The sequence below is a fragment of the Danio rerio genome, chromosome 19, assembly GCF_049306965.1.
Source record: "Danio rerio strain Tuebingen ecotype United States chromosome 19, GRCz12tu, whole genome shotgun sequence".
Taxonomy (NCBI): Eukaryota; Metazoa; Chordata; class Actinopteri; order Cypriniformes; family Danionidae; genus Danio; species Danio rerio.
Window position 1 is genome coordinate 46099666 of NC_133194.1, and position 12835 is coordinate 46112500.

Genomic DNA, 12835 nt, shown 5'->3' on the forward strand with positions numbered 1-12835 from the left:
TCCTGGTCTGATGGTCGCCCGGCGTGGTTTTATACATGCACATTTTTTTAAAGAACTTTTTTTTTTTGGTTTGTTTTTCCTCATTGGTTGATTTGTGTATAAAGAGGCAAAAAGTTCTGTCACTAATATGCCACTCTATTCTAAATAAAACCTGATTGGTTATCTCTGTAGCCGCTGTCATTTCATTGGTTAACTTGGCTGGTGTTCTTGCTATACACTTTATGGTTAAATAAAAGGGCAGCTGTGGTTGCCAGTACTTTATTCATTCAGTCTTTCAGCTTAGTCACTTATTTATCAGGGGTTGCCACAGCAGAATGAACCGCCAACTTGTACAGCATGTGTTTTACACAGCGGATGCCCTTCCAGCTGCAACCCAATACTGGGAAACACCTATACACATTGGCATTCACACACTATGGCCAAAGTCATTCATTCATCTTCCTTTGGCTTAGTCCCTTTATTCATCAGGGGTTGCCACAGCGGAATGAACCGCTAACTCATCCAGCATATGTTTTACACAGCGAATGCCCTTCCAGCTGCAACTCAATACTGGAAAACACCAATACACCCTCGCGTTCACATACTATGGCCCATATCAATCATTCATTCACTCATTTTCCTTCGGCTTAGTCTCTTTATTCATCAGGGGTTGCCACAGCTGAATGAACCGCCAACTTATCCAGCATATGTTTTACACAGCGGATGCCCTTTCAGCTGCAACCCAATACTGGAAAACACCCATACACTCTTGCATTCACACACTACGGCCAAATTCATTCATTTTGCTTTGGCTTAGTCCCTTTATGCATCAGGGGTTGCCACAGTGGAATGAACCGCCAACTTATCCAGCATAATCTTACACAGGTGATACCCTTCCAGCTGCAACCCAATACTGGGAAACACCCATTCGCTCTTGCATTCAAACACTACAGCCAATTTCATTCATTTATTCATTTTCCCTCAGCTTAGTCCCTTTATTCATCAGGGGTTGACACAGTGGAATGAACCACCAACTTATCCAGCATATGTTTTACACCGTGGACGCCCTTCTGGCTGCAACTGGAAAACATCCATACATACTCATTCACACACACTACGGCCAATTTAGTGTCTGTGGGGGAAACTCACACCAAACCAGAGAAAACTTGCAAACTCCATGCAGAAATGCCAACTGGCCCAGCAACCTTCTTGCTGTGAGGAGACAGTGCTAACCACTGAGCCACCATGCCACCCAGTATTTTATTGTTAAAAAAAATCAAACCATAAAATGAAATGTCATTTTTACGGTAAACAACTGTGTTTTCTGAAATTATAATCTTAATACACCAATGTTTTGTACAAGTATCTACAGTACTAATACTACACGTTACAGTACTAATATCTACACATTATATTCTTTGTTACACAGACGAGAACACAAGCATATGGTTATGACAAAGTCATATAACGAACATATACTCTTATCAAAAAACATTTAGCATGATCAGAGAAACATACTAATATTTGGAAGATGCTACTGAACACTATTATGGTCACACATAAAAATTAAAGCAATGGAACAAATGTTATTTATCAACATTAGATGTAACACAACTGTATAGAAATGATAGGGAAACACCTAAAAAGAAGCATAGTAATGTCAACAAAAAGTATAAAAAGCAAAGTGTCATGCAGGGAATTTTGGGAAAATTAAATTTACGGTTATTCACTGTATATATATGATAAGGATACTTTCTGTTAAGCAGGTTATGGAGTTTTTTACACTATGGGGATTTTGTTGCAACACTTAAATTAACAATGTGTTAAAAAAAAAAGATTTTTAGCTTTTAGTAAAATTATATCGCATTAGTAAAATTTTAGTGCATTAGAAATGTAAATAAACTAAAAACAATTAATTAAAACAAAAATAAAGAGAAAAAACAGGTAAATGATATAGAATTTTAAACAGTTGTTTTATGCTGTGCAAACATTCACCTCCGATTTTTATTGTTATTTTTGCATATGCAGTGTTTTTTCACAAGTAGAGATAAAAGAAGAGACAGTTTATTTGCCTGGAGTAAAAAGTTGGGTTTAGAGCAATGATAACTGGCTTAACCACAATGTGAGAATTCAAGATAAATAGTATGCATTTGACCTACACAATATTGGAAAAATCTGAACATATAGTGCAATGTTTTTTTTCCTGCAACATTGCAACATGTATACAATTTTATCATATTAGACAATATGAAATTTTGTTAGAATGAGCATTTTTACATGCTATATTTCTAATGAATAACCCAGTGGACACTGCAGTAATTTCCAGAGTCTAAAGGGCCGTAAGGCTGTTTTGTTTATTTAAATAATCCTGAACTACAATTGATATTATACTGAACAGTAGTAGTAGTAGTAATAATAATAATAATAATAGTAATAATAATAAAAATGCAGAACTACAATATTAAGGAACTGAATTAAATTTTATTAAAATTTCCCTTTAGTTGAACTAACATAGAAATCTATAATCCACCAAAATAACAAATTAACATTGATCAAATTGGAGTTTTTTATTATTAAAATTCTAGAAACACATTTATATTGAAATTAAAATAATTTATATATATATATATATATATATATATATATATATATATATATATATATATATATATATATATATATATATATATATATGTATATAAAAACATTCAAAATATTAAAAAAAATTTAATTCTTAAAATCTGGAGGAGAAACAAAAATAAAAGATTTTAGATTTCTAGATACCAATAACACTATAGTTTTATGTTTTAAAAAATCCCTTGTAATAAACTTACAAAGCAAACAATTTGTGCTCTAAAACTAAAGTCTGTTCTGTAAAATTACTCTTTTAACATAGAAAAACAGATGCATAATTAAATTTAGTAGTTGCTGTTGTTAATTTTCATATATATATATATATATATATATATATATATATATATATATATATATATATATATATATATATATATATATATATATATATATATATATAATAAAATGGTGTTTAATACAGCCAATAGAATAAGGGATACAATTTCTCGGTATATTTTTCTATTGAATTTAATCTAAAAACCGTGGTGAAAATACAACAATTCTATCACAGATTACGATGTAGGCCTATTCTTCATGTTCCTAAATGTTACTGAAATGAATGCAACAGCAGCTTTGAACTTGACGGAACCGCGCGCGTGCTTGTAACGTGGCGTCACGTGATGTAACCTGATCCTCATCTGCAGGTTATCAATCAATACTCCAGCTCGAGTTTGCGCTTCACTCAAGCTCAGACAGTTTTCAAGTAATTTATCTAGTTTACAGAAAGAGCCATTTACCCTGGGCAGCATCATGGCCGAAGATGGCTTGTGTGCCGGTGATTACGGTGGGTCATTTGATGTAAATTAGCTGATTGATTCATTGTTTTTGGCAAGGATAATTGTCTAATTGGTCTCGTTTCCAAACGGATGGTTTGATACACAGGGCGGAGGGTCAATTCTCTAATTAGGGATAAATACACACGTGGAGAAAGAGTTACGTTAAATACCTGACCCTAAAGTAATGTTTGTTAGTGATACATATCTGACAGCAACATTTTAATCGTTTCCCCAACACATACACGTCTATTTCTGTAGTAGGAGAGAGATTTCTGAAGTAAATTCAAAACTAGAATGGTCAAAATGTGTTTGTGAGGCGTTTGTTGATAAGTTAAAGGGGTGTCACATCGAAGAATTTACTTTCTGTAGTCATATATTTGCCTATTTTTAAACATCTATGGCCTTCTTTTGTGGAGCAAAAAAAAAAAAAAAAAAAAAAAAAAACGTTTTAAAAATGTTTAGGTGTTGTTTATTTATTTTTGCCCCTTTCTTTGACTGAAGAACTCCATTCAGACAGGTTAAAATTGACATGAGTAGATAAATAAGTCAGTCAATTTTGTGTAACCCAAGAGGCTTTATTAGGAATGTTTGTTGAACTATTTTTATTTTTTTGTATTGCTAGTGTGTATACAGTTTACATGAAAGCTAAGAAATGAGGCCTTCCCCATATTCCTAGGTTGCAAAAGCGTTCAGACTTATTTTCTAGTGACTATTTTTGCGGGAAAACAAAATGACCGCAAAATATTGCGTATAGTATGTTAATAGCTATGAAACAATAAGTTAAACTTTTCATGTAGCAGTGACAAAACATTAACTCAAAACAGAAAGTTCACCCAAAATGAAAATTCACTCGCTGAGGTACAACTGCACAACTTTCCTTCACCTGTAAGCCTCTTCAGATTATCCCAAACGCTACAGCATTTTACATTTTAAACTATTTCTTTCATCTGATGAACACACAAAGAGGTATTCTAAGAAATGTTGGGAACTAACTGGCAGCTATTGACATCCAAAGTAGGAAAAACAAATACCATGGAGGTCAATTCCTTCCAGTTTCCAGCATTTTTCAAAGTATCTTCTTTTGTGTTCAACAAAAGAAACACAAAGGAGAGGATGTCATTTTGTTTATTTTGTTTATTTCTTGTATATTTTTTAATCTAAACATGTTTTTTTCTTTAAATGTTAAAACTGTTTTTCTGATGAACACACAAGAAGATATTCTGATAAATTATTGAAACTAACTGGCCATTGACATCTATAGTAGGAATAACAAATAACATGGAAGTCGATTCCTTCTAGTTTCCAACATTTTTCAAAGTATCTTTTTTTTTTGTTCAACAGGAAAAAAAGACAAAGGAGAGCATATATATATATATATATATATATACACACACACACACACACACACACACACACACACACACACACACATATATATATAGATATATAGATAGATATAGTATTGAATCTAAACATGTTTTTCTTTGAATTTTAAATAATTTCTTTTTCTGATGAACACACAAGATAATCTGAGAAATGTTGAGAACTGACTGGCAGCCATTGACATCTCCAGTAGGAAAACCAAATACCATGAAAGTCAATTCCTCCTAGTTTCCAACATTTTTCAAAATATCTTCTTTTGTCTTCCACAGAAAAAAGACAAAAGAAAGGATGTCATTTTGTTTATTTATTTATTTTTTGAATAGTGTTGAATCTAAACATGTATTTTCATTAAATGTTAAACAGTTGATTTTTTTCTGATGAACAAGAAGATATTCTGAGAAATGTTTGAAACTAACTGAAAGCCATTGATATCTATAGTAGGAATAACATAAATGTCAATTCCTTCTAGTTTCCAACATTTTTTCAAAGTATCTCCTTATGTGTTTAACAGAGGAAAGACAAAGGAGATGATATTTTCATTTTTTTTTCGTTTATTTCTTGAATAGTATTGTATCTAACCATGTTTTTTTCTTTGAATTTTAAATCATTTCTTTTTCTGATGAACACACAAGAAGATAATCTGAGAAATGTTGGGAACTAACTGGCAGCCATTGACATCCATAGTAGGAAAAACAAATAACATGGAAGTCAATTGCTTCTAGTTTCCAACATTTTTCAAAGTATCTTCTTTTGTGTTCAACAGAAGAAAGACAAAGGAGAGGATGTCATTTTGTATATTTTGTTTATTTCTTGAATAGTGTTGAATCTAAACATGTTTTTTCTTTAAATGCTAAACAGTTTATTTTTTCTGATGAACACACAAGAAGATATTTTGAGAAATGATTGAAACTAACTGAAAGCCATTGACGTCTATAGTAGGAATAACATGGAAGTCAATTTCTTCTAGTTACCAACATTTTTCAAAGTATCTTTTTTTGTGTTCAACAGAAGAAAGACAAAGGAGAGAATATATTTTTGCTTATTTTGTTTAATTCTTGAAGTGTTAAGATGATATCTTTTCATTTTTTTGTTTATTTCTTGAATAGTATTGAATTTAAACATGTTTTTTCTTTGAATTTTAAACCGTTTCTTTTTCTGATCAACACAGAAGATATTCTGAGAAATGTTGGCAACTAACTGGCAGCCATTGACATCTCCAGTGGGAAAAACAAATAACAAAGAAGTCAATTCCTTCTCGTTTCCAACATTTTTCAAAGTATCTTCTTTTGTGCTCAACAAAAAAAAAGACAAAGGAGATGATATATGTTTGTTTATTTTGTTTAATTCTTGAATAGCGTTGAAATTTCTGATGAACACAAGAAGATATTCTGAGAAATACCATGGAAGTCTATTCCTCCCATTTTCCAACATTTTTCAAAATATCTTCTTTTGTGTTCATCAGAAGAAAAACAAAACAGGTTTAGAACGTGTGGAGATGATATCATTCATTCATTCATTTTCTTGTCGGCTTAGTCCCTTTATTAATCCGGGGTCGCCACAGCGGAATGAACCGCCTGGAGATGATATCCTTTACGTTTATGGGTGAACTATTCTCACTATTCTCTTTCACTGAAGAGACAATTCTTATCATTTTCCAGATGGCCCGTGTCCCATGTGTGAGGAGGATGAGCAGAGAGGATACTGCAGATACAGACACAGCGAGCAAGAAAAATATACAGAAATACACAGTAGAGTCGAAGAGGACGAGCTCAAGAAAGACGCTCAGATGGAGAACTGTACAGAAGCTCAAAACCCAGAAGAAGAGAATAAAGAGGATGAAAGTAAAACTGAAACAAAAAATGAGAAGAGCACTGAAGATCAAAACAAGATGGCCGATACTGTTGAAACTAGCGAAAAGAGTACCAAAGATGCACAGGAATGTCTTCTAGATTTCAAAGATGATCAGAAAAAGACAGTAAACGATGATGATGATGATGACAAATTGAATGAGTTGCTGGTTCCTCCTCTAGAAGACGACTGTATTTTGCATATGGGCCCCGACTGTACCATAGACCTGGTGATGGTGTATGATCAGTCGGTAGAGAGATGCATGAATGACGACCTTTTGTTATGCCATCCCAAATCTTCAGATCTCCCCCAGCAGCCCCTGATAAAATCCCCACCCAGACCGCTGTCGATCACATTACCACCTCAAAATCCCACAATGCTGCCCTTTCAGCCTCCAGCTCTGCTTCAGCCGCAGGTCCCGCCACAGGCCCCGCTGGAGGCCCCGTGCTTAGGCAAACAGCCCTATGGAACAAGGTTATTTTAGTTTTGCTTTTTAAAATTAGGTTTAATTTTGATACTATTTTCTGTCATTTTAGTTTGTATCATTTAATGGTTTTGTGTCATTTAGTTCAGTTATTGAATTTGTGAAGACATTTCTATTCAGTTTTTATAGATTTATTTCTTGCAATTCTAGTTTATCAAAGTTAACACAACATGTCCAGTGTCCTAAAGCAAAGTTTAGTGTTTGTACAGCTGACATTTGCTCAAAGATCTCTTTTTTTAAATTAATATTTTCTATAGGGTGCTTTACAATAATTTATTTGTGTTTACACTTTAGATTAGTATCAAAGACAAAACTAAAACGAATTTAACTAAACAATTTAAGATCGCAGTATAAAAATTAGTACACCTAAACTCATATTTTGGGGAAAATAATTAAATCAATTTTTAATAATCAGAAGAAAATCAAGAAAAAATCATTTTGTAGATTTTATTTTATATATATTTTTTGCAATAACTTATTTGATTTAAAGTATTATCTTTCTATTCCTAAAGAAGTTAGGAGCACAAACATTTATTTTAATGGATAAAATAGTAATTAGTAGTTAAATATTTTAGTAATGTTTTGTTTAAATGCATTAAAATATTCTGCCATTTTTAAAAGGGTGTGTGCTCATTTATACTGTGCACTGTATGTAGTTAGACATAGCTAGTTTATAATGGAGTCAATCTAGGGCCACATATACTTGGAAAAAAGAAAGATTTGCAAACAAAACAAAGTATTGAGCAAAAAATAAATAAATAAATGCAAATCTACAATAATCGCAAAATGTAAATTAGTTTTGAGAAAAAAAAATTGCTAACAAAAATAAAAAAACTGCAAAGGGAAAAATAACTTTTGAGAAATAGAAATAAAATTTGCAAACAAAAAAAGAACTGCAAATAAAAATCAAGCAGTGCAAAAAAAAAAAAACTAAAATATTTGCAATAAAAAAGCTATATATATATATATATATGTGCAAAACATTTTTTATTGCATTGCCTTCCCAGTCAATTGCAATGCTCATTTTGATTTGGTTTATAGTCAACCGTAAGTTTGCGATTTTGGAACTTGACTTGACTTCGCCCCCTTGTCAAATCAGGGCCACAAAGTAAATTGCACAGAAACGTCAAGTGTGACAAGAAAACAGCATCGCAAACTCACAGTTGACTAAAAAGCAAAATAAGCATTGCAATTGTCTGGAAAAGCAATGCTATAAAACATTTTGCAAATATATATAGTTTTTTTATTTATAACTTTTTTTATACTCGTGTGTATATACACCATAGAAAAGCAAGAAACCTTTTTTGCACAGACCTATCTAAAAGGTTAATGCTGTCAACCGATGATCAACAGTAAAAATTGTACCTCTTCCCAACACGGGAACCCATTAACAATCAAGAATAAATGATTATATGGTGTCATGGCTTTGTTATCAAAACATGTCATTATAATGGAAGTCAATGTGGCAAAAACAGCCACCAATATAACGAAAGGCTAGTCTACTTGAACAATACACAAGGGTCAAGGAAAATGTTTATTGACCAATAGTTTTATTCTTCATTTTTATTTACTAAATGTACCTTGCTCTGGAAGCAGCCCTGCAGTGGATCCTCCAGCCCTGGTGTCCACGAGGCCGCTGGAGGTGACGCTGCAGCAGGTTTACACCACTCGCCGATACACACGATTCTCCAGCCGAGCTGCCCCACTAATGCCTCTGAGCACCATCAGCGGGGAGACCAGCTCTCAGGCTTTATCCTCCATCTGCACTGATGCTCCTCTGATGCCTCCCAAAAAGAAAACACGCACCTTCTACAGCACAGGTGAGAGAAAGCACTTATTAAACTGAAAGTTCATCTAAAAATCTGAATTTAGTCAGAATTTACTTGCATGCATGAAGTTTAATAACCAATTTAAGACTTTCTCCAGAAGAAAAAATATTATAGAAAATACTGTGAAAAATTCCTTGCTCTTTCAAACATTCACATTCCAAAAAAATTCACAGGAGGGCGAATAATTTTGACTTCATCTGTATATAATATATATGTGTTTGTGTGTATTCATGTTTGTGTAGATCAGTTAGAGGAGCTGGAACGTGTGTTTCAGGATGATCACTACCCTGATGGAGACAAAAGAAAGGAGATTGCAGCCGCCATTGGTGTTACACCCCAGAGGATCATGGTCATTGCCAACATGCATCTATTCCTTAAGATCTCAAGCTTCTTGTCACATTAATCGGTCATTAAAATAAATAAATAAATGCATTCAAATGTCAATAATTGTGCTCTTGCATTAGGTGTGGTTTCAGAACCGTCGAGCCAAATGGAGAAAAACAACAAAAGCCACGTTGAAAAAGCCTCCTGCTAGTCGTGGTCAGCCATGTGTCCAGGTCAACAGGTCAGTGACGGTAGCTGTACTTATTGCATACACTACCTGATGAAAGTCTTGTCGCTTAAGTTTTAGGAACAACTAATAATAACTTGACTTCTAGTTGATCATTTGGTATAAGAAGTGGCTTATATGAAAGGCAAAGGCCTCTAGAATACGCTTATTTCACCAAAATAAAATATGATCATGCCTTGATTTTTAATGATTTAATTAGGACAGTAAGGTCTGACTTTGCTAAGACAGAAATCTCGTCACTGAACAGAAATAATGTCCAGTATAGAATATAAAGTCATGCTGCAGTGGAAACAGAATGAATATTGTGTCTGACTCCATCATGAGCTTGGAGGACTGCATCCATACATCTCTGCAATGACTCAAATCACTGATTAATAAAGTCATCTGGAACGGCAAAGAAAGCGTTCCTGCAGGACTCCCAGAGCTCATCAAGATTCTTTGGATTCATCTTCAGCGCCTCCTCTATCTTACCCCAGACATGCACAATAATGTTCATGTCTGGTGACTGGGCTGGCCAATTCTGGAGCACCTTGATCTTCTTTGCTTTCAGGAACTTTGATGTAGAGACTGAAGTATGAGAAGGAGCGCTATCCTGCTGGAGAATTTGCCCTCTCCTGTGGTTTGTAATGTAATGGGCAGCACAAATGTCTTGATACCTCAGGCTGTTGATGTTGCCATCCACTCTGCAGATCTCTCACACGCCCCCATACTGAATGTAACCCCAAACCATGATTTTTCCTTCACCGAAATTGACAGATTTTTGTGAGAATCTTGGCTCAATGTGGGCTCCAGTAGGTCTTCTGCAGTATTTGTGATGATTGGGATGCAGTTCAACAGATGATTCATGAGAAAAATCGACCTTCTGCCACTTTTCCAAATGATAAACATAGAAATCAACATATTATTTGTTGCTCCTTCAACTGGGACCGAAGACAAGACTTTTGTCAGGTAGTGTATAACATTTATGACTAAAGCACTATTCCATTTCTTGTGCATAAGAAAACAAAAAAGTCTCTAAATCTCAAAACTATCACAATACCTCTGTAATGGAAATGGAAGTTGCAGATAAACTGTGGCTTTTTATATATTTCACAAATGACTTTAAAAGTACACAGCATTAAAGCAATAATCACTGTCATGTTATCTTGCATTCAGATGCCTAAAAAATCTAATTCTGATTAATGAAACCAAATACATTTGATGACATGCTTTGGATTATTCATTTCAGAATGATCAAACCAACACTAGAATAGTGTGAAATGAAACAAATCTTCTGTTTAGGTCAGTTATCCAGTTTTATTGACTGTTGCACAAAAAACTTTTTTGTGCATCTGGATTTAATCAGTAACTATGTTTCTATTTTATTTCATGCTTAATTGCATTGGCTAATATATATATATACAGTTGAAGTCAGACTTATTAGCCCCTCTGAATTATTAGCCTCCCAGTTTATTTTTTCCCCAATTTCTGTTTAACAGAGAGATTTTTTTTCAACACGTTTCTAATCATAATAGTTTTAATAACTCATCTCTAATAAATGATTTATTTTATTTCTGCCATGATGACAGTAAATAATATTTAACTAGATATTTTTTAAGACACTTCTATACAGCTTAAAGTGACATATAAAGGCTTAACTAGGTTAATTAGGTTAACTTGGCAGGCTAGGGTAATTAGGTTAAGTTATTGTATATCGATGGTTTGTTCTGTAGACTATCGAAAAAAAAAAGCTTAAAGGGGCTAATCATTTTGAAAAATTAACAAAATTCATATATATATTGGGATTGGCTAAAAAAAAATTCTGCACATCTTGAGTTTTTTTAATGCAAAGTAATAAAATTTGCAACAAAACAGTGGTATAGCATAGCTGCCGATGCAATGCAGCAAACATATGGTGTAATTTAAATGCTTTCAATCACTTGTATAATAAATTTGTGCATGTGCAGACCATCAATTTTCACAGCTCCTCCTGTAACATCTCAAAATCCCAAGCCTGGAAACACACTTCCCCCCTACAGCACCATCCGGACTAGCTGCACCAGTCCACCAGGTACCTCTAAACCATTTAATTAAGCTCTTTAATTCAATTATCCATTTAGGGATTAACCCGTTTAGTCAAACTGTACAATAGGACTTAACTACATGCAGTTAAATGATTTGAGTGGAAAATGCAGGGAAATGCATGCATGCATTCAGTTTTTGTGTAAATGCAATCTTCTGTGCACATCAGGTTCAGCTTGTGTTAATGTGGCTCCATGTTTGTCTCAAGGAGGATTTTTGGAGTACATGCCGCCTCCGATGTACAGTCCACCTCCAATACGACGAGCCTCTTTGCCTCTCATCACGGCGTACAATCCTCCAACTCGCACTGTTTCCTTGCTGCTGGACACACCTGAACACAGCGAACCCAGCTCTGCAGACACCACCGACACTGGGTTAGTGGGAAAATAGGTTGCAGTTCTTCTGTTAACCACTAGACGTCAGAAAAGAGCATTTTATAGAGTGATTTTCAGAAATGCATGTTATATTATTAGTAGGAGGCACAAATACAATGTGCACTAGGCTTAGTGATCAGTAAGATTTAAATTTTTTAAATTTATGTTACTAATAAATTCTGTTATTTTTATTTCACATAAGTGTCCTGAACAAACTCTTAACATTTACCATTCATTATATTGAAAACATTATGTTGGTTTCTGAAGCATCATGTGAATCTGGAGTAACAATACTGAAAATTCAGCTTTACAATAGTAAAATATACAACTGTTATTAATTGTAATGTAATATTTCACAATATTTCTGTTTGCAGTCTTTGTCAACTGTAACGTATGCCTTTAAAAACAATTCAATTCAATTCAGCTTCATTTGTATAGCGCTTTTACAATGTAGATTGTGTCAAAGCAGCTTCACATAAATGGTCATAGTAACTGGAACAGTGTAGTTCAGTTTTTAGTGTTTAAGTTCAGTTCAGTTTAGCTCAGATCAGTGTGATTTAATCATTACTGAGAGTTCAAACACTGAAGAGCAAATTCATCTATGCGTAGCTCAACCAATCCTTAACCATGCGAGCCAGTGGCGACAGCGGAGAGGGAAAAAAAAACTTCACCTGATGAGAGTGAAGAAGAAAAACCTTGAGAGAACCAGACTCAGTTCGGCACGGCCATTTTAATTTCTCCGCTGGCCAAAAGTCTTGTGCAGAGCTTCAGTCACCGCGGTGGGCTGGAAGATGGCCTCAGCGAAGACTCGTATGTCCCTGGAGCGTCGCTGGAATCAGTCTCATGTTCTCCAATTCCCATGACCATCAGCGCAGCCGCAGCTCAGGATATGGCCT

At 34.2% G+C, this 12835-nt stretch overlaps 1 protein-coding gene across 1 annotated transcript in view; it reads left to right on the forward strand.

Moving 5' to 3' along the window:
* Positions 1-3263: 3263 nt before the first annotated feature.
* The window catches only part of nobox (NOBOX oogenesis homeobox), an 18420-nt gene continuing 8848 nt past the window's right edge, over positions 3264-12835 (forward strand). The window contains exons 1-7 of the mRNA XM_073931913.1: positions 3264-3397; positions 6431-7094; positions 8701-8924; positions 9176-9282; positions 9398-9498; positions 11451-11554; positions 11774-11939. Coding sequence (XP_073788014.1) covers positions 3364-3397; positions 6431-7094; positions 8701-8924; positions 9176-9282; positions 9398-9498; positions 11451-11554; positions 11774-11939 — 1400 coding nt within the window. The 5' untranslated portion in view covers positions 3264-3363. The remainder of the gene's footprint in view (positions 3398-6430; positions 7095-8700; positions 8925-9175; positions 9283-9397; positions 9499-11450; positions 11555-11773; positions 11940-12835) is intronic.